The sequence below is a fragment of the Symphalangus syndactylus genome, chromosome 23 (genome assembly GCF_028878055.3).
Source record: "Symphalangus syndactylus isolate Jambi chromosome 23, NHGRI_mSymSyn1-v2.1_pri, whole genome shotgun sequence".
NCBI classification, from domain to species: domain Eukaryota; kingdom Metazoa; phylum Chordata; class Mammalia; order Primates; family Hylobatidae; genus Symphalangus; species Symphalangus syndactylus.
The window spans coordinates 15,023,898-15,050,154 of NC_072445.2; the positions used below are offsets into that span (position 1 = coordinate 15,023,898).

Below are 26,257 nucleotides of genomic sequence, written 5' to 3' on the forward strand. Positions count from 1 at the left end.
AGGAAGATGGGATAGGGAAGTGGGCAGTAGTAGTGATAGTTTAGGGGGAAAGCCCAGTTGGTAAAATACTTGGATATCTTGCTAAGGAATATTTTGGAAACAGTTATTATTTTGTATGGAGGTTCAAGTAAAAGGGATCTAGAGCTATATTTTTTCCTAAGATTGAAAAAACGAGTTTCTGACTTGTTTTATGGGTTCTGCCCCGTGATAGTGGCTGAGTTCTTTGGGGAAGAACAGGAGACTTTTGTCTTAGGACTCTGAAAATTATTTTTACTCATGTGAATCATCTAGTGCATTCCCTGGCACATAAAGGTGTTAAGTATCTGGTACCCATTTCTAAATTCACATTTAATGTTATACAACTAATAGGCTTCAGAAAACTTGTATTCCAGTGCTCTTTCATTACTAAAACTTCGGGAACCGGTTTTATTTTCACTTTTTAGGATGAGTTTTTCATTGTTGCTTAAGTCATTTTCTTAATTCATTTGACTGTCACGTTATCCGCATTAGCGGATGAGATGATAGAGCTTAGTCTAAAAAACATGTATATTTGCCTTTGGAACGTTTTTTTGTTTGTTTGTTTTTGGATACAGGGCTTTCCTCTGTCGTCCAGGCTGGAGTACAGTGGCGCAATCATAGCTCACTAACTTGGAACTCCTGGGCTCAAGCCATCCTCCCGACCTGGTCTCCCAAAACGTTGGGATTACAGGCATGAGCCACTGCGTCCTAACCTGAAATAGACGTTTTAACCTTAGTATTTAAACGTAGGTATGTTCTGGTCACTTCAAAATCACTAAATACTTTTGCTTGGCATTTTTCTAAAAGGCATTATAAGCTGGTAACTTTTTTGCTAAATACCTTTCAAGCTTCCACCAGTCTGCAGAAGAATTTCTTTGTCTGACATTTCGAGAGAAAGTAGTGTGGCCCCAAGCTTTTCGTCCTGTTTAGTCCACTGTTCACATGCTGAAATATTTCTGTTCTTGTTTTTATGCTCTCTTGATTTGTAGTACTTCACCTTCCTCCACATCATCACATAGCTAAATCTTTCTCACACTTAAGACCAGTTCATCCTGCAGGCCTCTGATAGCAAAGAAGAAAAAATGTTCAAATAGTACCTTTTTTTTTTTAAGCCTTGTTAATTTATCCCCAGCTGGAACAAAGCTCTGTCCTCCAAATTCCCATATCACTTTATCTCTTAGGATTCCAGTATAGGTTTTTACTCCATTACTAAACTTAAAGATTCTTTGAAGTTAGAATCTTCGTCAGAGATTTCTTTTTATTTTTAAAACCTTCAGAACAGTGTCTGGCACATGGTATATAATTAGTGGAGAGAAGTGCATTAGAAAGCTCCAATCCAGAAATCTGTAGGATGATGGGGAAGCTGGACAGCCCTTTGTTGTAGTCTAGTCTTTCATCAAACATGTATCAGGACCCACTTGTTGAGTTGTGAAAGAAATTGAGTGAGCCAATGCTGGGAATTTTTAAATAATAGAATAGAAAATATCAGCCAGGCATGATGATGGCTCAGGAGTTTGAGACCAGCCTGGGTAGCATAGGGAGACCCCCTCTCTTAAAAGAAAAAAAAGAATAGAAAATACTAAAGTGCATCTTGTGTTGTATAAGGGTAAATACCGTTTCATGAAACTTTCGTTTCAGTTACATGCTTTATACATGTGTGCACTGAGTTGTGATGAAATGTGTTTCTTACTAAAGGTTGTGGTCAAAAAAGTTAAAAAGCTACTGTTCTAGGCTTTGCTTGGTAGTGATTATCAACTGTGATAATCCTATGGCTTTTCATATGCTTACACTAGTTGAATTTCTGAAGGTTTTAGCTTTGGAGTGTGTATAGGTCCACATAGAATGGGTTCCTAGTAAGTGGCTGGCTAAATTTCAGCTTTTGCACCTTGGAATAGTGGGGCAAAGAGAACTGCACTGCGAAGAGAATGCACTAGGAAGAGAATTTTCATGCTGGCCAGAATAAACACTCTCATTATTTGTTTCTCTCTCTGAGGAAAAACCATTCAAAACTTTGTGTTAAGAGCAAGAGCTAGACAGACTAAATCTGGCTTAGTTTGTCATAATCTTGGGCAAAGAGGCACTTTGGGAAAGACTATCGAATTGTATTGCAGTCTTGCTAACTGAAGCTCACAGTAGTAGGAACATACGACTTTACTGAAGCCAGTTGCTTATAGCATTAACCATTAACAATATCAATATCATGATACAGGCTAAATCACTCTGTCATTAATGTGAGAGAGAATTGCTGCCAGATTTGAAGCTGCTCTTCAAATCTGGATAGTCTTCAAAGTATAGATTTAAATATTGCTAAATTGGTTCATTTGTATTACCAGAATAAACTAGTTAAGAAGAAAATCTGTACGTTATATCTATTAGTCATTATCATGTGCTTCAAGTTATATTTTAGTCTTGTAAAGATGTAAACTTCTGGATATTAGTCAAGGAAAAAAATCTCATATAAGAAGGAAATTTGGAGTTGGGGAGGCGTTGAAACCTAAAAGACATTCTTTTCATGACCCTTATTTTTTAAAATCAATTTATTGAGAGATACTTTAGATGCAAAGTATAATAATTTTAAGTGTATTTTGATGAGTTTTGACAAATTTGTACACCTGTGCAACCGCTACCACAATGAAGATATAAAACATTTTCATCACCCTACAGTGTTCCTAAGGCTCCATGCCAGTCAACCTCCCTCTTTCCTGTCTCCCTGTATTCTCCACTCCCAAGGAACCACTGATCTATTTTCTGTCTCTAGATTACTGATGTCTTTTGGAGATTTTATATAAATGGAATCATATATATTCTTTTACATCATAACTTTAGTTTGATTACTTTACAGACATAAATATATTGTGTATTAGAGACAAGATATAATTTAGGGAAGCCTTTAGTGTCCCTAACAGACTCATAGTCTGGCTGAAAACCTGATTTTCTATTCTATACCCGGAATCTCTGAGGAGCAGACTTAGTCAACCAATTCCAAAGAGACTGGTGTAAAAATCAGAAAACCGGTTGGTCAGTTGCTGATTATATTTGCTCCCTGTTGGCCAATCTATATGTAAATCCAAATTATAGCTAGAAATTTACCTGGTGAGCATTCCATTAGATCAAGGGCAGTGCTTTCGAGAACCATATGGCCACAAGTCCTCTTGCTGTGATGACATAGCCTGTTATTTATGACTCATAAATAAGAATTTCCCGAAATTCTTATTCTGAAAATAAGAATTTTCAAGTATGCAGTGAAATCAAAGAAATTTGAAAATAAACACATGTATACCTGCCAGTTAGGGTCTATTAACTTCTTACTATAATTGCCTTACCAGATATTTCTCCACCCAGTCATCCATTTTTTTGATGCATTTCAAAGTAAATTTTAGATATCAATACACTTCTAAGTACTTGGACATACAGTTGCACATATTTTGGTTTCTTCTTTCACACTATATTGAGACACCTTGCAAATGATTAATTCCACCAGCATGTGTGGATTTATGGAAAGTGGTACTGTACTTTGCCACGATAATGAGCAGCTCAGTTAGGTCATGACATTTTATTATTCAGATGTTGGAATTTATGAGGGCCTAGTGAAAAATTGGAGAGAAAGACCTATCTACATTTTTGTTTATATATCTGTCCTCCCTCCCATATTTCCAAGATGAATTACCCATTGCTAATTTATATCACTTTAATTTTTTAATGAAGTCTTTATTAAAGGTTCTCAGATATTATTCAGTTTATCTAATTGTATCCTTATTTCTAAAAGTGGATCTTCAACTCTTAAAGTCTATGAGAAGGGTGAATTTTGCCTACTATATGTAGTAGACCTGAGTAACATGTTTGGTGGGAAGCAATTATGTCTTACAACTTAAAGAAACTTTATTCTCTAAAGTATATGTGCAAACCTGAAAATCAGTGTTAGGTACGCCTTGTATCAAAGTGATGTAGCTTAATGAGTATCTCTTAGGTGCAAGTATTGCTCTGACAGTATTGAAAGGTAAGGTTGCCAGTATACTGAAAGCATTTTAGAAACGTGAAAATAGCATTATGTTGTTATGATTGTGCCATGTAATCCTAGTTAAAAATGATACTGAATATAAGCATTTCCTATTCTCCTATCCTGTTTTCTTGCAAATAAAGTACAGTGATAAATTATCCGGGTTAATTGTCTGGTAAGGCCTTTATTGACAATCTCACTTTAGTTTCTTTCCCCACCTTTCTAATAGGAGTGTACCTCACAGCCTTCTGGGATCTCCAGAGTGGACAGGAATCTCACTTGGAGGGACCATGGAGCAGTATACAGCAAACAGCAATAGTTCGACAGAGCAGATTGTTGTCCAGGCAGGACAGATTCAGCAGCAGGTATGGAAGCAAAACTGCTTTAAACATTACAGCAATGAAACTGATAACAGCACCACTCAATTGGTTGGTCTATTGCCTTGGTGAATTATTTGAAAGATACCAGATCTTGTGAGATATTGGGTCTGATGGCTTGTGCTGAAATGCCATGTCTAGCCCATGATCACTTAGAGTCTACTCTTCATGGGTGCCTGGTTATAGTAAATTGCCTCTTTTATCTCATTATAAGTAAAAACATCTAGTCTGGTTTTCAGATGGAAATTTGGACTTTAAAATTCTTCTGGATTCTATTTGGTCTTTTTTTCTTCTTGTTTGAGCTAACATGTGATTTAGTAAGGCTTTGGCCACAACAGACAAACCAACATAGCTTCCAATAAATCTTCTGTTCTTTGATTTGGTCTGCCACATTTTTTATTCAGAAAAGCTCTGGTTTAACATTAGGATAATATTTAGACAGCCATTCTTATGGATAAGCACATATTAGGAATTCCCTGCTGCTGGTTTATTCCTAATTAATAGATTGCTTTCTTGAATTTATACACAGGTTACATTTTCTGATGCTTTATGCTTGGGTTTATTATAGTAAAACTTCACTTTTTTTCCCACCCCTAGAACAAAAAAAATTTATTATGTTTCAATTTGACCTTAGGCCAAGATTGATATTTTGGAAATATTTTGTTTTCAAAATGGAATTTAGCTAATATAGAAAAGTAGTAGGGAAGGCAAAGGAAGTATTGACGATGAGTTGTTCCCATCTAATGATCAAAGACAAACTCCCTTGATAGCTTTCCCTTCCATACAGCTGCTGTGGCTCTGGCACATTCCTTCAACTGCCTTTTTAGAGGAAGGGATTCCACAAAGCACCCTCCATTCAGACCAGTGCCCTGGAGGGTGGGTTTTTACTCTTTCAGAATTTGCCATTAGTGGATGTAAAAATAAGGTTGAATCATTGAAAACATGACTCTTAAAGCAGTCAAGTTGGGTAGAAATAATCTTAGTTTTGAAGCTGGGCATGGTGCTGCATGCCTGTAATCCCAGCTACTCTGGAGGCTGAGACAGGAAGGTTGGCTTAAGCCCAGGAATTCAAGACCAGCCTGGGCAAAACAGCAAGACCCTATCTCAAAATAAGTATATAAATAAAGTTTAAAAAAAAAAGAATCTTAGTTTTGGGACATAAGAGCATTGACGTCATGAAGATGATTTCGGTTCACAGTGATTAATTACTCCTCCTTTCTTGGTGATTGCATTTAAGCCCAGAATTTTTTATGGTAGTTTCAGGGCTATTAAAACCTAATCATTTTTTTCTTGTGAACTCATCTGAGGAGATAAAAAGGGCATTAAATAATTGTGTAAGTAGAAGTATCAGATTCCTGTTTCTGGAGGGAAAGATTGCATTACAAATCTTTGTGTTAATCATGACAACTGTTTTGAGTTTTTGAGTCAAATTTTGAGGTCCACTCTGGAGACAAAGGGCTAATATCTTTAATCCTACTACCTTCAACAAAACAGCTTCAATATAGGGAGTCTGTACATTTTGAAAGTCCTTCAGGCTTCCCTCTCTCTCCTCCAAGAGGTAAGGTGATCTCATGTCTTGAACTACACATTTCCTTCCTGACATATTTCAAGCTCTTCCTGTTCCTGTTCTCAGCAGCAGGGTGGTGTCACTGCTGTGCAGTTGCAGACTGAGGCCCAGGTGGCATCCGCCTCAGGCCAGCAAGTCCAGACCCTCCAGGTAGTGGTACCCTCTCTGATTCTCTGTGAGCACTGCATGAACTTCTCCTCTCCTCATGTCTGGTGCTGTTTGTGTTAGGATCTCCAGTAGGAATGGCAAAGTCAGTTGCATGTCTTTGATGCTGCTAACTTGTCTTTGAGGCTTATAAGATGCCAGTTTCCTAATGTTTCATGCCAAGTCATATAGAGACCCCGTATCAACGTTCTGAGAATTCGATTTGATTAGCGTGTTTCTTTGAGAATGCCTGGAAAAGAAATGGTGTAAGTGACAGGAAGAAATCTTATAAGTGACATTAAAATTTATTCAGGGCTCGGCCAGGCGTGGTGGCTCATGCCTGTAATCCCAGCACTTTGGGAGGCCGAGGCGGGCAGATCATGAGGTCAGGAGATCGAGACCATCCTGGCAAACACGATGAAACCCCATCTCTACTAAAAATACAAAAAAATAGCCGGGCGTGGTGGCGGGCGCCTGTAGTCCCAGCTGCTCGGGAGGCTGGAGCAGGAAAATGGCTTGAACCCAGGAGGCGGAGCTTGCAGTGAGCAGAGATCCCGCCACTGCACTCCAGCCTGGGCGACAGAGCGAGACTCCCTCTCAAAAAACAAAAACAAAAACAAAAAAACAGGAATTTATTCAGGGCTCACACTCTGATCCAATTAATTGCATGCTAAAAATTTTGTGTATTTGTGTTATAATGGAGAAGGAAATATATACATATATAGACACATAAACTAGGCTAGGCTGTGCTTTATTTTTACTGAAGGGGCAACTCAACTGAAAAATAATCATTGTACTTAGCAAGGTTTATCTAAGCACTGAATCTTGTTAATCTCTTGTTAACTGCTATAGTTTTCACTACCTTTCCTGGGGAAATAGTGACCTGTCTTATTACTAGATCTGCAAAGATTACCCCAGATACCTCTTGGTTAGGTAGAAGCGGGATATGCTTTCTGTAAGTCTTAGGTGTTAAAGCCACTGTGGTAATTCTTGGTTAATCAATACAGTTCTTTAGCATTGTGTATGGCTAAGTATCCTAAATTGGGTTCTAATTTGGCCAGTTCCTGTAAGAAATAGGAGTAGGAGCACTAGTCTACTCTGTGTATGTAGGTTACTTTTATTAAAATGACTGTATTTTTGAGAAATTGGCAAGATTTGGGTACCCTACTTTTTCCCTCCATTGAATTGGAAATGATTCAAAGTAGAATCTAGAATGTAGAACTGGCATCTCACTTTATTGCTAGTGCTGCTAAGCATCCTGCAGATAACTACCTCTTATTGTCATCACTTCACTTTATCCTTTCAATCCTACCCCTACCCCTGCCACCAATAGTGTTTGGTAATGATGTACAGCCAACTTTGAACATAAATTAAGCTGAAAGAAACTGAGCTTGTAGGCACTCCAAAACTGTGTTCAAATCTCACAGTCCAACAGCTTGTTAATGTTTTTCATGCTTGCTTCATCTTACTCATGTAAAACAGTATTTTGGATTGTCATTAACCCCTTGTGGAATAGGAATGTAACATGCTCTTAACTGTATGGCTTCTTGTTTGATGCATGTGTCTTTGTAACATTTTTCTGTTGTAAATACAGTGAGCTCTTTGGAGTCTCAAATCATTTATCATGTGCACGAATAGCACATCAATTGGGGAGGAAATTAAGATGATGAATAGATAGAAAATTATTAATAGCTGTATCTTAAAACTTGTGTTTCCTACTTACATAGATTTTATTTAAAAGAAGTGGAAACACTTTATGGAAATAACAGAAACCTTTCCTCTAGGGATCTGGAGAATTTTAAATAGTTATTTTGGTTATTCATGCTATATGTATTCTGAGAAATCTTTCTTGATACAGAATATGCAAGCATTTGGTGTAGCAAAGGGAATTTGATTTGGAATGGGGAAATAAGGGAAAGAGATAGCATGAGTCAGGCTGAAAGTCCTTAAAAATGTAAAGTAAAGGTTCTCAATGGACAGTTTAACAAAACTTAGGATTTCAATGTTCCTGGTGATTCTAATACGTTAGTGGCGGTGGCGGCTGTGGTGGTGGTGGTGATTGTAGGAGGACTTTACTATCTAACCTAGTCATCTAGGAGAGAATGATCTGTTAACTAATTGCTGTTACTTGCACATACTTTCATTAAGTGTGAATATTTCAGTCATGAATATTCTGTTCTAAGTAATTTCTGTCAAAGATAGAGTCTGAAAATGAAAGTTTTGGACTATTCCATGGATCATTCCAGTTTACTTCTAAAGCACTTTTAAAGTGCTTCCAGAAAGCATTCTATTAGGTATTTTTGTATTGGGACTTAAGATGTGACAGTGCACTTGTAGTGACCTGGCTCCTACAGTAGTCTGTTTACTCATAGGAGCTTGAAATTTGTACACTTGACTGTTCTGTGTAATTTCAATATTTGTTGTTGCTTCTGATAAAGCTAAAATAACCATGTGGATATTATAGAGGCCAGTGTGAGGAATTCCACCATGGAGACTGCAAACTGACCAGAAAGTATTTTTAAGAAATTTTTAGTAGTGAGCTCTTTAAACAACAAACATATCTAGAATTCACAGAGTAAAATTAGCAGGATAAAGGTATACATTTGACATTTCATTTTAGCTTGAGAGACTATAGGGATTAAAGGGTCATCCTCTACATAAGCTTCCAGAGCTGCTTGCTACCCAGCCTCCTAGAGTCATTGCTGGGTACAGTTTGATTTACCTTCTTCACTTTATTTAGAATTTGTACTCAACCACCATCACCACCGTCACCTTCCCCTCTCATTGCCTTCTCTCCAGCCTTCACTACAGACCATTCCTGGATTGGTTTAAACAGGCAACTAACCTTGCCATTATGATTAAATGTTTGTCATGGATTTAGCCCGTGTTTGGTGACAAATGCCTTATATCTATTGAGACTTCTCAAAGACTCTGGATATTCTCCATTATGTCTGACCTTAAACTATTAAGCTTGGCATTCAGTAACAGGTATCATAGATATTTAAAGATAACTTGAGGACTTAGGACATATATTTTCTTAGTCTTTTCTACCTTTTTCTTTTCTAGCAAGGCAGCAGAATAGTTCCAGTGATTGTCTTTTGGTAAAAACCATTTTGTATCTTCTGTTATTTCATTGTTCTTATTTTATTTCATTCTAGGTCCAAGGACAGCCATTAATGGTGCAGGTCAGTGGAGGCCAGCTAATCACATCAACTGGCCAACCCATCATGGTCCAGGCTGTCCCTGGTGGACAAGGTCAAACCATCATGCAAGTACCTGTTTCTGGAACACAGGGTTTGCAGCAGGTGAGTAATATTTAAAAATGTTGAGCAGTATATCAGAGGAGAGGTTTCAAAGAATAGATTATTACAACCTGTTTGATAATTAATATTGCATTTAACTGCTTCCTAACCCACATTTTGCATTCAGATGATTTTTTGCCTTTATAGTACCAGTGATATAAACTAGAACTATGCAGAAATTGGACAGCTCCAGTAAAGACTAAGATATTAGGCATGATCTTGAATTGCTGTAAAGTATATAAAGAGGTTAGAATCTAGTTTATAGTATATGTTATTTAAAAAAAACAAAAATGAATATTTAGAAAGTTAAAAAAATAACAAAACAAGCAAAAAGTGGGTCCAAATTAATTAAGTAGAAAACTGACGTATAGAAAGGATAAATAAAATCTAGATTGTTTAAGCAGACCAATAAAACAGGTAAATCCAGTTGAAAGACTGACTGAGAAACAGAAAACAAAAGTAAGCAAAGATGTAAAAGAGATTAAAGGAAGGCCAGGCGCAGTGGCTCATGCCTGTAATCCCAGCACTTGGGGAGGCTGAGGCAGGTGGATCACTTGAGGCCAGGAGTTCAAGACCAGCCTGGCCAACATGACAAAACCCCATCTCTACTAAAAATACAAAAATTAGCCGGGCGTGGTGGCACTCGCCTGTAATCCTAGCTACTTGGGGGGTTGAGGCATGAGATATCTTGAACCCAGGAGGCAGAAGTTGCAGTAAGCCAAGATTGTGCCACTGCACTCCAGGCTGGGCACAGAGCAAGACTCTGTCTCAAAAAAAAAAAAAAGAAAAAAAAAAAAAAAACAAGAGATTAACAGAAATATGTAGAAATGTTACATACAACTCTGTGGTATCATATTTTAAAATTAGATATTTCTCATCAAGATGGCAAAAAAATACAAAAAGAGTCATTATATCCACTGCTAGGTTGGATGTGGAGAAAAAGAATTAATCATTATTTTTGGTAATTTCAAACTGTAGAGTTATTTTGGAAAGGCACCTCGCTATCTGTTAAATACAACGAACATCTGAGCTAGCAGTCCCACTTCTGAGAATCTGTCCTATAGGAAGAAAAGCATCAATAGTAGGGAGAAATTACAAAGATACTTTTCATAGCATTGTACTATAACAAAAAATAAAATTGTAATCTGAGTGTCCATTAATAAGAATAAGGAAATGGTTGGAATAAATCATAATATATTCATAGGGAATATTGCATCATCATTAAAAGAAATGAACTGTTGACTTGGGGTGGGTTAATATTGAAATATTTTTAGTGAAAATAATTTGCAGAGAAGTAGTGTGTGATCTCATCTTTGTAATTCATAACCAACCCCCCATGAGTATATGTTAATAGTCATGGAAAAGGGAGTATGAGAGAACTATTAGTTACTCTATTTAAATGTTTATATTGTTTCAACAGTTATAGCAGTCATATTAATGTCTTAGTTTTATGGAGGAATTTAAGTTGAAAAAAGCAGCCATGATCCCACTGCTTATCAATCAAACTTGTACTTTTTGTGTATTCTTTTGTGTTTTCATGCATAATTTTTGGGCATAATTGTACCATGCATGTGGGGTTGTGTTTTCGTTTTTGTTTTTTTTTTTTTAATTCTTTCATAATGTTCAGTCAACTTGATGAATCAGAATTTCTAATTTATAAAATATAGTTAAGGATTTTGGTTTTCATTTGCCTTCGTAGGTAAACATCTGGGCATGATAGTTTTATTTTTCAACTGAATTCTCAGGATAATTTCTTTGGATTGGGGATTGCTTGGGTAAAGGGTAAGAGCATATTTGAGCCACTGGCATATTTTTGCCAAGATAGAATTGTATTTGGGATTAAAAATAGTTTTCACATTTCTCTTTGCATAAATATATGAGGCTTTAAATATCTTTTCAGCATGTGCTTTCCTTGATTCCCTATTGCTATATCCTTTCTGTTCTTCTCTCTTTGCTTCCTCTCCAGTCCCCCTGGCTGTGCCTTCTCCACTATTGAGTAGAGACAGTGTGGTATAGTTGGGAACAGTATACTGTGAGTGTAGTGGTCCAGCTTTCATTACCAGGTCTTCCATTAAATAAGCATTCTGATCTTGGCCAAGTTATTTAATTGTCGGTTTGCTCATCCAAAAATAAAATTTATGTGAGATGATATCTAGGGTTCATTCTAGCTCTAAATTCTGTGATTTTTATGGGGTTTTATTTTGCTATAAGGAACCTTCAAAGAGTTATTTCCCTGCTTCCAAGTAGGGCTATAATTAAGCAAGTTGAAAAAAATATATTCTTTTACGTAAATAAGCTCTCTAGGTGAGATTCCATAGCCTCCCTTATAATGCTTAAGGCTTTAATCCCCTTTGTATAAGAGGTTTTTTTTTTTTCTCATTAGTGTTCTTTGAGTAGCCGTTTTTTAAAGAAGAGTACTTCTTAACCTTTTTTGAATTGTATTCTCTATTTTAGAATCCTAGTAAAGCTTGCACCCTCTAAGAAAAAGTACAGATGTCCAGTCTCATGAAAAATTCTGCATATAATTTTAGATTAAAATCCTTGGCCTGAGAAAGACACTGGAACCAGAGAGAGAGCCAAGAAATAGAAGAATATTGGAAGTTGGCATATAATAAAAGTGGTATAAACATATCAGTGAAGAAATGGCTGAAGAATGATACAGAAAAGAAATTGATATCTAATTCATACTGTATTTTTAAAAATATTTGCTAGGTGGATTAAAGATCTCAATGTAGAAAAGTAAACTTGGAAAGTTCAAAAGAAAATATAAGAGAATTTTTATGCTATAGAGAAGGATATTTTTAGAAACAAATTGACTAAAACAAAATATGCATTGAAATACATCAAATAAAAGTAAACAAGGTGAAAACTTGGAAAAGATATTTTTAATACATATAACTGAGTTTCTATTCAGAATATGTATAAATAACTTTTATGTATTTATACAAAAATAGAAAAATGGGCAAAGAATATGAATAGATAGAAGAAGAAATCCTAATAGCCAATATAAACTTAGAAATGAAGTTGGTTCACATAACCAGATAAATTTGTTTACTTATTTATTTGCCAATACTTTCTGAATGCCAATTATGAGCTAAGTATTTGGAAAAAATAATTAAGAAAACTTAGGCAATCTATCCCCTAACAAAGTAGGATCCATGAATGTCTCTAAGACATGGAACCCATTGACCCGTTTTTTTCACCTTCCTTCCATCAGTAGTCCTTTTTCCTATCAGCTGGTAGACTTTGTGATAACTTAAGGTTCTAGGCATGTTATTCTTTCCAGACCAAGGTGGTCCCAAGTTGAAATTATGGATGAAAAGTGACCTGGCTATAAAAATCTATCTTTCTAAAAGTATCCTCCTTCCAGACTGCCATCTCTGTTGAAGCAATGCTCAAATAAAAAAAGTTTGTTGATGGAATTAATGGTCAAAGAAGTAAAGAGAAGGTTACTTAGTACTAGCCATGTATTCTGGCTTTTAAGTTTGGGAGGTATTCTTGAATATAAAATACTAGAAATTTTGACTTATGGGACTCTCCTCACTGCTTTCTCTTTTGCACTTAAAAAAAAAAATGTGTCCACTAGTTATATGAAAATAGGATTTTGTACACCCAACATTTAAAGGCTTGTATTGCAGTTTTTTAGTTCCAAATTTTAGAGAAATATTTTTCAAGCTTCTTGTCAGGTTTCTGATAACACTCCTAATAAAGTGGCTATAGCCATTAAAAAAAGAAAGAAGATAGATTTCGATAGCACGTGATCCCTTGCTTTCCGTAATTGCTTTATAAGGTTTAGCTATCCAATCCTAGGACCAAATAGGAGATACAAATTAAATCAACAAAAATTTGACAAACATTAATGACAGTAGTGAGTATTGGTGAGGTTATTGGAAACTAATAGGAGGAATATAATCTGTCACATTGCCTTAATTATCTATTACCATATAATAAATTATCCTAGAAGTTAGCAGCTTAAAACAACAAACATTTGGCCGGTGCAGTGGCTCTCACTTGTAATCCCAGGACTTTGGGAGGCCGAGGCGGGTGGATCATAAGGTGAGGAGATCGAGACCATCCTGGTTAACACAGTGAAACCCCATCTCTACTAAAAAGCCAAAAAAAAAAAAAAAAATTAGCCAGGCATGGTGGTGGACACCTGTAGTCCCACCTACTCGGGTGGCTGAGGCAGGAGAATGGCATGAATCTGGGAGGCAGAGCTTGCAGTGAGCCGAGATCACACCACTGCACTCCAGCCTTAGCCACAGAGCGACACTCCGTCTCCAAAAAAAAAAAAAAACATTTATTTTATAGTTTCTGTGAGTTAGGAATCCTGACACAGCTGTGTTGGATTCTTTCAAGGTCCTCTCAAGGCCCTTATGAAGGTGTTGTCCTGGGCTGCAGTCACATTTGACTAGGGTAGAATACATTTTGGGTTTTTTCTTTGTTTGTTTGTTTTTTTGAGACAGTTACTCGCTCTGTTGCCCAGGCTGGAGTGCAGTGGTGTGGATCTTGGCTCACTGCAACCTCTGCCTCCCAGGCTCAAATGATCCTCCCACGTCAGTTCCCCAAGTAGCTGGGACCACAGGCATGTCCTACCATGCCTGGATAATTTTTGTATTTTTCAGTAGATACAGGGTTTTGCCATGTTGCCCAGGCTGGTCTCGAACTCCTGACCTAATCTGTTCGCCTCAGCCTCCTAAAGTGCTGGGATTACGGGCATAAGCCATTGTGCCCGGCTGTCAACATTTTTAATATATATAGTATTTCCTCTGTAAAAAAGTACTTCATCATTCACCAAAATGGCAAGGTTAAAAAATAATAATAAAGCACTTCAGAGTATATTTTATTTTTTTATTTTTTTGAGACGGAATCTCGCTCTGTCGCCCAGGCTGGAGTGCAGTGGCGTGATCTTGGCTCACTGCAACCTCTGCTTCCAGTTCAAGTGATTATCCGGCCTCAGTCTCCCAAGTAGCTGGGATTACAGGCGTGCACCACCATGCCCGGCTAATTTTTGTATTTTTAGTAGAGACAGGGTTTCACCATGTTGGCCAGGCTGGTCTCGAACTCCTGACCTCAAGTGATCCACCCGCCTCGGCCTCCCAAAGTGCAGAGATTACAGGCGTGAGCCACCACACCTGGCCCAGAGTGTATTTTAGATGTGCATGCTTTTCAATATATATAATCATACCACTGCTATCTTTCATAAAAACTGACATTGATTTATTAATATCAGGTATCCAGACAGTGTCAAAATTCCGTATTTGTTTCATAAATGGAAAATAAGCTGTGTCTACTTCCTAATGGAGGGCAGAGCAGGACTTCTTTTTTCCTCTTCAGAACATTTTCTGCTTTCTAGAGAAATGTGGATAACTCTCGGGGACCAAAGGAGACCAGTGTCGGTAGAGTACAATCCTTTTTTTATGTTCTTTTCTGCAGATACAGTTGGTCCCACCTGGGCAGATCCAGATCCAGGGTGGACAGGCTGTGCAGGTGCAGGGCCAGCAGGGCCAGACCCAGCAGATCATCATCCAGCAGCCCCAGACGGCCGTCACTGCTGGCCAGACTCAGGTAATTCCACTAGCTCTGTCACACAGGAGCAAAACTGATTTGGAAGAGTCAGATATTTCAGGTATTGCATGTATAGTAGAAAAGGGGATGAAAACCATAAAAAATATATTTTTGGCCGGGCATGGTGGCTCACGCCTGTAATCCCAGCACTTTGAGAGGCCGAGGCAAGCTGATCACAAGGTCAAGAGATCAAGAACATCCTGGCCAACATGGTGAAACACCGTCAAAATACAAAAATTAGCTGGGCATGGTGGCGCATGCCTGAATCCCAGCTACTCGGGAGGCTGAGGCAGGAGAATCGCTTGAACCCAGGAGGCGGAGGTTGCAGTGAGCCGAGATTGCGCCACTGCACTCCAGCCTGGCGACAGAGTGAGACTCTGTCTCAAAAAAATAATTTTTTTTTTTTTTTAAGGACTACATCGTTCTTTGTTAGTATCTTTGGGATCTATTGAATTGTGTCATTACTTATTTCCTCCAGACACAGCAGCAGATTGCTGTCCAGGGACAGCAAGTGGCACAGACTGCTGAAGGGCAGACCATCGTCTATCAGCCAGTTAACGCAGATGGCACCATTCTCCAGCAAGGTAAGTGTACCCATAAGCTTCCCTAGGACTTTTTGGGGCAACTTTTTTGTCCCTTAGACAACTGACATCTTTAGAATTTGAGTGGTGAACTTGACACCACATATTTTTTGGACAAAAAAAAGATTTCCTCTGGCTCTCCATTGATTGTTGGTTTCTTGTTACCATCCATGACCAACAGTGATTCCATGTGTAGCCGTTTCTACAGTGGTTGCTAATCTAGGGATTGTGTAAGCTTTTAGGGAAGAAGTGTTTCTCAACAGAAGATTAGAAATAGGGAGTTTATTGGTAAAGAGAGAAATAGATCAAAAATAAAGTTGGCTTTAGAGTGCTATTGCTGCTTATGTTTTTTTTTTGAGTCATTCCATTACTTTAAATGACTATTATGTATACAGCACTTTTCCTAAGAAGAGTTCTCAAAGGGCCTGTAGTCTAGTAAGAGAGAGATGTGAACAAATAAATACAATGCAGGGCCCTCATGGAAGTATGTTCTAGGAATAGATAACATCAATAATAGATCTGTTTGGTCTGGGAGGAGGAGTGCACAAACTGAAGGCTTTTGGAAGCACCTGTTAGTCAAATAGTTAAATCAAAAAAGGACATCTTTGTTAGATTCCATGACTTTGTGATTGCAAATTTGCAATATACAGGATCCAGAGAGTGCACTAACTGTGTGCTCTTGCATTACTCCGGGGAGGCCCTGAACTGGATTGAACCCAGGCAAGAGCTCAGACAGAATGGGGAACACATCCTCAAGTGCTGCTGTTGATAGTCTGGGGACTCGGAATGCTTGGTTTAATTTTAAGTTTTAATACTACAACTGACTCATTGTCAGTTTGAGATAAAGTATAAGTTTTAAAATCTCTGTCCTGAAGCAGATTGCTCATGTGTACAAGAGCAGTAGGTATGGCTATAGTCAGACTGACCTGTAGAAGAGGAGGCCTCCAAACCTTTTCACCTTTTGAAAACTGCTAAGGATAGAGTTACTCAAAACTGGGACCTAGACAGTTAATAGAATTTCAAAGATTGTGATTACTTAGATTATATGTAGCACACCAGAGTGGGAGAGTACTTTTTCTCCCCTTGTGTTTTTCAGTGTGTTTTGCCAGGATCAGTGAGTGTGTACCAGATAGAAGAGGGACTAACTGTGTTCCCTTCTTTCTGTTCTGTGTGCCTGTTTTTTGTTTGTTTCATGTTTTGTTTTCTTAAAGTTACAGTCCCTGTTTCAGGCATGATCACTATCCCAGCAGCCAGTTTGGCAGGAGCACAGATTGTTCAGACAGGAGCCAATACCAACACAACCAGCAGTGGGCAAGGGACTGTCACTGTGACCCTACCAGTGGCAGGCAATGTGGTCAATTCAGGAGGGATGGTCATGGTAAGAAAATGTATTTTTCAGCTTTGTCTTCGAAATTTTCTTGAACATGCAACTTGATGCCTCCTAAAATTTATTATGTTGACCTCTTGGGATTGAGATCGATCCTTAAGGCACTGTCGGTAATCTACTTTGACAATAACATTATGACAAACCATAATTCATTCTGAGCACCTACTATGTACCAGGGACTATTCACCAGGGACTATTCTAGATGCTGGAGATAAAGCAATGGATAAATAGTGATTTTATGCAATTCTTTTCAGAATTCAAATAATGAAGAGAATTATATACTAATCTTTGAGAAGTGGAAAGTAGTATTGCCCATGATGGACAAAATAAGAAATAAGCTAAAAATTAGAAAGATTGTAATTGATAGAGAAACCAAAAAAAAAAAAAAGTGTGATGTAAATGTATTGGGAAGATAGGAAGATTTGGGTGGTGTGAGTGAAAGCTAAATCCTCATATGTCAAAATAGGATGTTAAAATGCATAAATTAAGAATAAGTAACAGAAGTCTGCACAGAGGTGGAGGAAGCTATGAAAAGAAACAGAACCAAGCCTGGCTCAGTGGCATGCACCTGTAGTCCTAACTACTTGGGAGGCTAATCCAGGAGGATGGCTTAAGTCCAGGAGTTTGAGCTCAGCCTGGGCAATGTAGAGAGACCTCGTTTCTACGAATTGAATGATAAATAAATAATTTTTATAAAAGATTCAATACAGTTATTCAAAGCGGTTGTATTTGGGAAAGAGCTATGGGGTACAGGACTCTGTTACTTGTTTTCACGTACATTTAGTACAGTATTTTGGTGTTTTTTAAGAAAAATTAGGATTGAATTATATCATAAATTAACTATTAAATTATTTTTATAAATACAGGCATTTAGTAGCACTTGGTCTATCTATTTTTGTGCTGGTTTTTTTTTTTTTTTTTTTGTCTTATGACTACTGTTCCTGACCATTAGATGGCAGCAGAAATATCTAGAACCATGGGTGGACATGAATTAGGGCATGGTTATATAGTTTCTCAGAGTGGCACCTGAACCTCCTATGACACAGTCATCTGGGGTGTTTGTTTAAAGTGCAGATCTTTAGTATAAATTTCTCCAGCGATCCACATTTACCCAAGTACCCTATAAAAATTACTTTTTGTGGCATTTACAAAAAAATGGATGAAGAGGAACCAAGAAACTGTTTCTATGTCCATACTTCATGCCACCAGTAAGCTCTGGTTTCCTGTTCACACAGATGGTTCCTGGGGCTGGCTCTGTGCCTGCTATCCAAAGAATCCCTCTACCTGGAGCAGAGATGCTTGAAGAAGAGCCTCTCTACGTGAATGCCAAACAATACCACCGTATTCTTAAGAGGAGGCAAGCCCGAGCTAAACTAGAGGCAGAAGGGAAAATTCCAAAGGAGAGAAGGGTATGTATAACATTGGGAAGGATATAGGAGAGGAGAATAGCAGGATTCTACTTTTGAAATTATCTTTTATATGGCTTGTTTTCTCATGTACCTTCCAAACAATTGACGTTAGATACTTGTTGTCTCTTTTGTAAGAGTTAGCATTTGTTATTACTATACGCAGCTGCAGTTACAACAACGAAAACAGTGGCTTAAATAAGATGTTATTCCTTTTCATACATAAAAGTAGTCCAGAGATAAATTATCCTGGACTGGTAGCACATTTTCACAGTTCTCAAGACCTGTTTCACTGCTTTAATATTGCTAGTGTGCTGTTCATAGTCCAAGATTCCTGCTTAGGCTTCAGCCTAGGAAGAAAGGGAACTAGAAAGGTACCCTTTCTTTTTTTTTTTTTTTTTTTTTCTGAGACTGAGTCTTGCTCTGTCACCCAGGCCGGAGTGCAGTGGCACAATCTCAGCTCACTGCAACCTCCACTTTCCATGTTCAAGTGATTCTCCTGCCTCAGCCTCCCAAGTAGCTGGGATTGCAGGTGTGCGCCACCACGCCCAGCTTATTTTTGTATTTTTAGTAGAGACGGGGTTTCACCATTGTTGGTGAGGCTGGTCTCGAACTCCTGACCTCAGGTGATCCACCTGCCTCGGCCTCCCAAAGTGCCGGTATTATAGGCATGAGCCACCGTACCTGGCCAGGTACCCTTTCTTTCAAGGAAACCTTGAAGAAGTTGTGTACCTTTAACTAGCCGGAATGTAGTTACCTGATCACATCTAACATGCAGATAAGGCTAGGAAAGTCCAGCCAGGTGTGGTGGCAAATGCCTGTAGTCCTACTTGGAAGGCTGAGGCAGGAGGATCACATGAGCCCAGGAATTCAAGGCTGCAGTGATTCATGATCATGCCACTGCAGTCCAGCAGCAAGGGTGTCAGAGTGAGACCCTGTTTCTAGAAAATAATAATAATAAACTTTAATGCTAGGAAAGTCTTTTTACTGAACACTCATTTGCTCAAATGAAATTTGGCCTGTTATTAAAGCAGAGGGAAGGGTATATATTTTGAAGTGTAGGTGGTAGTCTGTTTTTTTAAAAAAATTCATACTGTAAACATTCACATTCTTACAGTAGTTATATATGGTTAGCTATATTACTTACTAGGTGTTTTCTCCAAAGCTTTCATCGTCATTCTAAGTCATAATTGTCCCTTGTGGCTTTGATCCCAGCTGTCTTAAACTTTGGAGAATGGAATTTGTGCACTAGATAACTGTGCTGGTTCTGGATAGTATTAATAGTTAAATGGTTTTATTTCTCGTTTTAGAAATACCTGCATGAGTCTCGGCACCGTCATGCCATGGCACGGAAACGTGGTGAAGGTGGACGATTTTTCTCTCCAAAGGAAAAGGATAGTCCCCATATGCAGGTAGGAAGACATACCTTTTATTCTTCTCTTTATTACCTTGTATTGACTTGAGTTGAAGCCTTCAGCAGTGTCCTCTTGCTATTTTCATACTCTGGAACTACTCACATTCTCTAAACTGGATGCAATCTTATGTCTCTTTAGATTATCTTTTATCTTAAAATCACTAGGCCAGACTTGGTGGCTCATGCCTGTAATCCCAACACTTTGGGAGGCTGAGATGGGAAGCCCAGGATTTCAAGACCAGCCTGGGCAACATGGCAAAACTCCATCTCTACAAAAAAATACAAAAACTAGCCAGGCCTGGTGATGCATGCCTGTAGTCCCAGCTACTTGGAGGGCTGAGATGCTCTTCGTCTTTGTCAGTTATTACTATTCATTCTTTCTTGAAAATCACACTTTTCTTAATTTTCAAGGAACAAGTTTTATTTTTATTGAACAAGTTTTATTACCCCATCACAAATATAATTTGAATGTTTACCTGAGCCCAGGAGGTTGAGGCTACAGTGAACCAAGATGGCACCACTGCACTCTAGCCTGGGTGACAGAGTGAGACCCTGTCTCAAAAAAGAAAGAGTACTAAAGATTTTTAATCCAGTGGTCTTTCTTTGCTCTTCATCTTTGTCAGTTATTACTATTCATTCTTTCTTGAAAATCACACTTAATTTTCAAGGAACAAGTTTTATTTTTATTGAACACGTTTTATTACCCCATCACAAATATAATTTGTAAAAATTATATAAAAGTAAACACTTCTTTCCCTTCTAACTGATGTGAGCCTGGTCCAATTGTCTCTTCTTTGGCTTAGATTTATAAAATAGCTGCTTAATTTGGTTTCCCTTCTTCCACTTATGTCCCCCTTTAGCCTACTCTCCACATCCTAGTGTGATCTTTTTAAAATGTTTATCCTGTCAAGTCCCTGTTCTGCTCAAGCTCCTTCAACCCCTACCCTTTCCCATTTGCGCTTGGACTGACATCCAAAGTGCTTACTACTATGCCCAGCAAAGCCTTACATGCTGCAGCTCCTGTCTACCTCTAACTGCATTTCTACTTCTTGGTCTCTATGCTGCTGTTTACTGTTCATTGGTCTATTTCCTGCCATGGGTCTTTGTCCTTAGAATTTTCAGTCTGTATGCCCTTTACTCTATCTTTTTCATGGCTATCTCCCTATCTGTTAGGTCTGGGTTTAATTAAATACCCTATCTAGAGTAGATCTCTTCTCTCTCGGTATGTTCTTACAGCATCTTTTCTTTTCTTTTTCTGGAAGCAGTGGTGTGATTATGGCTCACTTTAGTCTTGACCTCCCAGCTCAAGTGATCCTCCCACTTTAGGCTCCCAAGTAGCTGGGACTATAGCCACGCACCACCATGCCCAGCTAATTTTTAAATTTTTTGTAGAGATGGAGTCTCACTTTGTTGCCCAGGCTGGTCTCAAACTCCTAGGCTCAAGCGATCCTCTCACCTTGGCCTCCCAAAGTGCTAGGATTACAGGCGCACACCATTGCACTTGGCCCTTTTCTTTACAGTGTAATAATTTAAGTTATTGAATTTTTCAAGATTGTTTCCTTCACTAGACTATAAGTTGTATAGAGGGTAGGGGATTGTTTTGTGCTCTGTTATAGTTATTAGACTTAGTTCTATTTAAGTAAGTTATATTTAAGTACTGACAGATGTATTTGTTAGGTTTAGTACCTAGTTCTGAACCAAGCAATCAGTGTTCCTTGAATTAATAGATTCCTCCCATTTGCTGATACTCCATTCTATATTAACATCACATTCCACTTGCACTGTTGCAATATCCATCAAATTAATCTCCATTCTTCTCTAATTGGCCTTATGTAGTACTGCCAGATGGTTAAAGTGTTTTTTTTTTAACCTGACAGTCCCCAGGTCAAGGATGCATGCTATTAATAGTTCCTCATTTCTTAACTGCATCAAATCTCAAACTATTTCTGTATATTGTCTAAGCAACTTTGCTTTATCACCCCTCTCAACAGTCAAACTAGGTTTCCTCGGTGTCCCCACACATGAACACTAACAACTCTTTCAGTGCTATTAGTCCTCACCTGTCGTGTGAGAGCCCCTCCTTTCTCATTGCTATTCATTCATACAGTGTATGAACGTGGGCCTGACAGCTATAGGGGGAACTCTCCTCATTCTGTGTGCTAACAATATGATCCTGGTCGATTCAGCCTCTTTTATTTTTATCTGTAAAGTGGAATACTGTTGATACTTCACAGCAATGTTGTAGGGATTTCATTCAGTAATCCTAGTGCATGGTGAGCTCAGTAAATGCTAGTTGTTTTTGCTCATTGTTCAAGACCCAGTTCCAGTCTTCCATCTCCAGAAGTCTTTCAGCTTTTTCTCAGATCCTGCCTACCGAGGCTTCAGAGCCTTGGTATGGGGGAACTAAAGGTGGTTCTTGCGGAGTGTTGAAAAAGCTTCCAAGGATTTATCCTTGTGTTAACACTGTAGGTCTTAAGTGAGAAACAGCATATAGAGTTTAGTGGAAAGAAGATTAAATGGGAGTCAGGAGATTTGGGAGTTAGCCCTCGCTGGGCTCCTAACTTTCTGACCCTGACCCTAGTCCACACAAATCACTTCATCCATCTGGCCTTCAGATTTATCTGTAAAATGAGTACATTAAATTGTATAGATTCTAATGATTCTTTCCAGCCCTGCTAAGTACTCAGTATTTAAATGATGATCAAAAAACAGTGACAAAAATACATCATGACATGGTTTCTCTGGGTCTTTTCCTCAGACACCTGAATCTGAATACTCTTAACCCTTAAGTATAGAGAACAACACAAGGTTCTTAGGAAAGAAATACACTAACAGCCCTGCAGTGTTTCACCATGGAGTGCAGGCCAGACTTTAAATTCTTTTAAGAATAAGGTTTATTGTCTCTTCTTTCCTAATGGGGCTACACTTTAAGCCATGTATGCAGACTTAAGATGTATTATAAGCCTTTGATTTACTTGGTAAAGTTATGTGTATTCTCTTGGGGATAAGTAGTGAGAGCCATGAGTTCCTGTTGCTTTTGCAAAGGACTTTAATCATCGTGTCATCTTTGTCTCTAGGATCCAAACCAAGCCGATGAAGAAGCAATGACACAGATCATCCGAGTGTCCTAACCCCAGGCCATGTGATGGAGCTGATCAAGGTCATGTTTCTCACTGTTCCAGGAAATTGATCAACTCTTCCAATGGGACATTGACGATCACATTCTGCCCTTTTCTACAGGACAGAAACCACTTAGTTTTTAATAAGTGGCTCAGTATTACAATTGCCGCGATGCCTGGCAAATTGAAGTTGCAAGCCTTTGTCTTACTCTTTCAGTCAGGACCTATTTCAGACTGTTGATGACATTGACATTTCATGGATTCGGATGATGCAAGGAGACACCTGCCACCCCAGCAGTACACAAAGCACTTACGTTGACTGGTGAAGTCAGCCATCCATCTCAGCAGGGAAGAACAACCTTCTCAACCAAAACTGCAATCAGGAAAGCAGCAGCCCACTCCTTCCCATGGAATCTAGACAGCATTTATCCCTCTGGTAGGGGAATCTCACACTGACTAACTGAATGGACGCTTTGTATTCAGAGATGGCTTCCAGGCAAGGGAGTTCTATCTTGTGATATGGAAACAATAAATTCCTGAGATAACATTCTTCCAATCTGTGGTAATAATAATAATTCCTCTCTGTCCAGATGGTAGGTTGATATTTCTGGACTCTGGCCAAGAAAAAGCTAATTCTGGGGATAGAATGATAAAAGACTCAAGCACTAAAAATATACATTGCCAAATCTCTTTTTCTAGTTTTGAAAAGTTGTGGCCTGCTTGTCCCTCTGTTGATTGGTCATCTGGACCATCGTACTTGCTGTGGCTACTTCTAAGACAATGTAGAGGGTTACCGAACCTTGCAACTGCCTTTCCTAAGTAGAGAACAAGACTGTTCAACAACTTCTTTGCTGAAGCACTGAGGAGATTTGTAGTACTCAAGGGAGAGCCAAACTAGAGATTTTCAATCATAGACTTTGTGACAGCATTTGGGGAACTGAAAGATTCATGTGTTTCAGCCTAGGAGGAGAGAGAGGGGGAGAGGGAGAGGGAGAGAGAGAGAGAGAACATGTACACCCATATGTTATCATAGAGCACGATTCTCCAGTGGATGGATACCTGGAATGGATCATTAAGATGAAGAGAGTAATCCACATTTACTCTAGAACCTTTAACAAGCACTGAAAGGAAGAAGCCTGAGATTTGGTCCTTGACAATTTCTGGAAAGCACTGATCAGTCACGCTGTCCTGGACAGAGTCCAAGTTACCCACTAAAGCTTTAGGTGGATGTTGGCTTCACTCCCGCAGCACAATGCTGGCCCTAGAAAGCGAGCATTTTCATTCTTCCCATGGCAGCTGATTCTTTGGTGCCAGTTTTCATGTTTTCTCCATAGGCCTTGTGCAGAAAGGTTTTCTCATTGCATCCATACTGTGAGGAATAAACTGCAGACTGAAAGAAACATGCCTGCAGGGTCAGGAACTGGGCCACTGTTCCCAGAATGGGTTGTGCCTCAGAAATCTATTTCTCTTTTAGATGTTGAACCCTGAGAGAACTAAGATGATATTTCAGAAGAGTTGGCTGCCTTCTCTGGAAACAAGGAAAACCCAATAATTCTGAGGAACACTGGGGGTTAAATAACCAAGAATAAAAATTGGTTCTTCTTTGACTTCAGCTTAACTGTATTAAGACAGAAATTAAGCCCTCTAAAAACACCACAAAGAGAGATCATTGTAATGATAGAAATAGAGGTACAGAGCTATGCAAAGGAAACAGGAAGTGAAATATTCCTAGTCCCAGGGATCTGGTAATCTGTCCTGGCTTCCAGATGTCAAAGGACTGATCCTTTGGTAAGCTCACTAGAAACTTCTGGCTCTACAAGAGTTTGGGATATTAATGTTAGTCAGTAAGTCCCAAGTTTTTCAGAGGATAGATTACTAACAATGAGGAATTTATATTCCTTGGTTAATTTAGGAGTCTAAGATGCAGAGTTCAGAAAGAAATTACTCAGACCTAACTCTGAGTGCTTAAGCCGCTAACAGTTAGAAGATGCTATTTATTTGTAAGTTTGTATATAGCAATGCCAGCCTTGTTGCTGAATTTTTTATTTGGGGGGGATGAGTTTGAATTTTGTTTGAAATGCTTCAGTTGTCATTTTGTCATTGCATTTCAAATAGCTCATGACCCTTTTCTTGTGGTCACTTTAGCACACCATAGTAGCCCACAAAGTGGGGGAGGGTATTGACATTTGGATTTTTTCTTTGATAGTGGTTCTTTTATTCATTTTTGTGACTGTAGTGATGACTTTACAGATGGAGTAAGAGTGAATGGATGAATGAATAATTGGTTTAATGCCTAGTTATGCAACTTGAGTGCTTTTTTTTTTTTTTTGCAGGATAATTTTAAGTGTATATATTTTAACTGCACTGGTACATTGAACATGTCAGTGCTGATGCCACTGGACCAACAGAGCATTTTGTGGCTATAGGGTGCCTGGTAATAATGTCTTGATTTTTCTTTGGGATTCAACTATATCGAAGGTTTTTCCCCCAGCAGTACGGGGGTGTACAGGTGATCGATCATTAATGTCATTGCGCAATTGTTATTTTTTAAAATAAATTTATAAAAATAACCGAAAAGTAATGTGACTTTTGAGGAATCTGCAACTCCTGGGTTCTAGTTTGTGTTTCCAGTGTTGAAATTGTGATCTCCCCCGACAAGACTTGTCTGCATGGACGGTGTCTCTGTAAACAGTACCAAACTTGTAATGTCTGGGCCTCTTAGCTTTATCTCCCCTTAATTTCTTCCCTTTTGGCCCTTCCACCCTGTTGAGATATTTTCTGTCACCTGCAGGCTGATCATACATTTGATGCTACTACTGGAAGTGTTTATCAAAATGTGATGAAATAATTCCATGAGGAAAATTAGCCCTTATGACAAAAACAGCCTTGATTAAGTATTGTAGAATTTCAGGTAATGAAGATGTACTTTTTACATTTTGTTAGATTTTGTTTTGGCAGAAGACCAAAACAAAAGTACTTTTCTGATTGTTAAAAATCCACAGCATGCTCACCTTGTTACTGTTTTACCTTACGGTCGCTGGGAATCTAAGCAACAAAAACTAGAAGCCTCCGATACGCCATTATCACACACAAGAGACAAACAGCCCGAGGAAGCATTCATGATGAGAGCAGTAGACCTGCCCTGGCAGATAAGAGAGGAGAAACTCTCCACAATGAAGGAAAAGGACTGACAGTATTTGATAGCTTTAGTCAAACTGTGCTTGGTTTGGCTTAGATTTATGCCAGTGGAACCTGTCCTTACCAAATTCAGAGATGGCCGAAGATTCTACTCTGTGGTATGGGGGAAAGACCTCTCGATATTTATCTCACACCAACGGCTTTATCGTAGGAGCGTCTTCACCTCCCCCATTTCCAGT

The 26,257-nt window shown here is 38.6% G+C and overlaps 1 protein-coding gene and 1 long non-coding RNA gene across 16 annotated transcripts in view; one reads left to right on the forward strand and one right to left on the reverse strand.

Moving 5' to 3' along the window:
• The window catches only part of NFYA (nuclear transcription factor Y subunit alpha), a 27,399-nt gene extending 1,942 nt beyond the window's left edge, over nt 1–25,457 (forward strand). The window contains exons 1-10 of one of the 14 annotated variants that reach the window (XM_063633282.1): nt 628–764; nt 4,245–4,380; nt 6,026–6,112; nt 9,262–9,408; nt 14,842–14,973; nt 15,452–15,557; nt 16,766–16,932; nt 18,177–18,350; nt 19,658–19,759; nt 22,839–25,457. In XM_063633282.1, the coding sequence (XP_063489352.1) occupies nt 4,306–4,380; nt 6,026–6,112; nt 9,262–9,408; nt 14,842–14,973; nt 15,452–15,557; nt 16,766–16,932; nt 18,177–18,350; nt 19,658–19,759; nt 22,839–22,892 (1,044 nt within the window). In that variant the 5' untranslated portion in view covers nt 628–764; nt 4,245–4,305 and the 3' untranslated portion in view covers nt 22,893–25,457. Of the gene's footprint in view, nt 1–593; nt 769–4,244; nt 4,381–6,025; nt 6,113–9,261; nt 9,409–14,841; nt 14,974–15,451; nt 15,558–16,765; nt 16,933–18,176; nt 18,351–19,657; nt 19,760–22,838 lie in introns of those variants that run through there. The other 13 variants (XM_055262971.2, XM_063633284.1, XM_063633283.1 and 10 more) reach the window with 13 other exon arrangements.
• On the reverse strand, nt 600–26,248 carry LOC129472954 (uncharacterized). Of its 2 annotated transcripts, XR_010119309.1 has the most exons (4): nt 26,143–26,248; nt 13,417–13,510; nt 859–1,080; nt 600–731 (listed from the first exon to the last, which is right to left on the reverse strand). It is a non-coding gene; the product is annotated as an uncharacterized lncRNA (long non-coding RNA). The 2 variants fall into 2 exon arrangements; XR_010119310.1 differs by lacking the exons at nt 600–731; nt 859–1,080 and adding an exon at nt 6,108–6,353.
• Between the last annotated feature and the right edge of the window lie 9 nt (nt 26,249–26,257).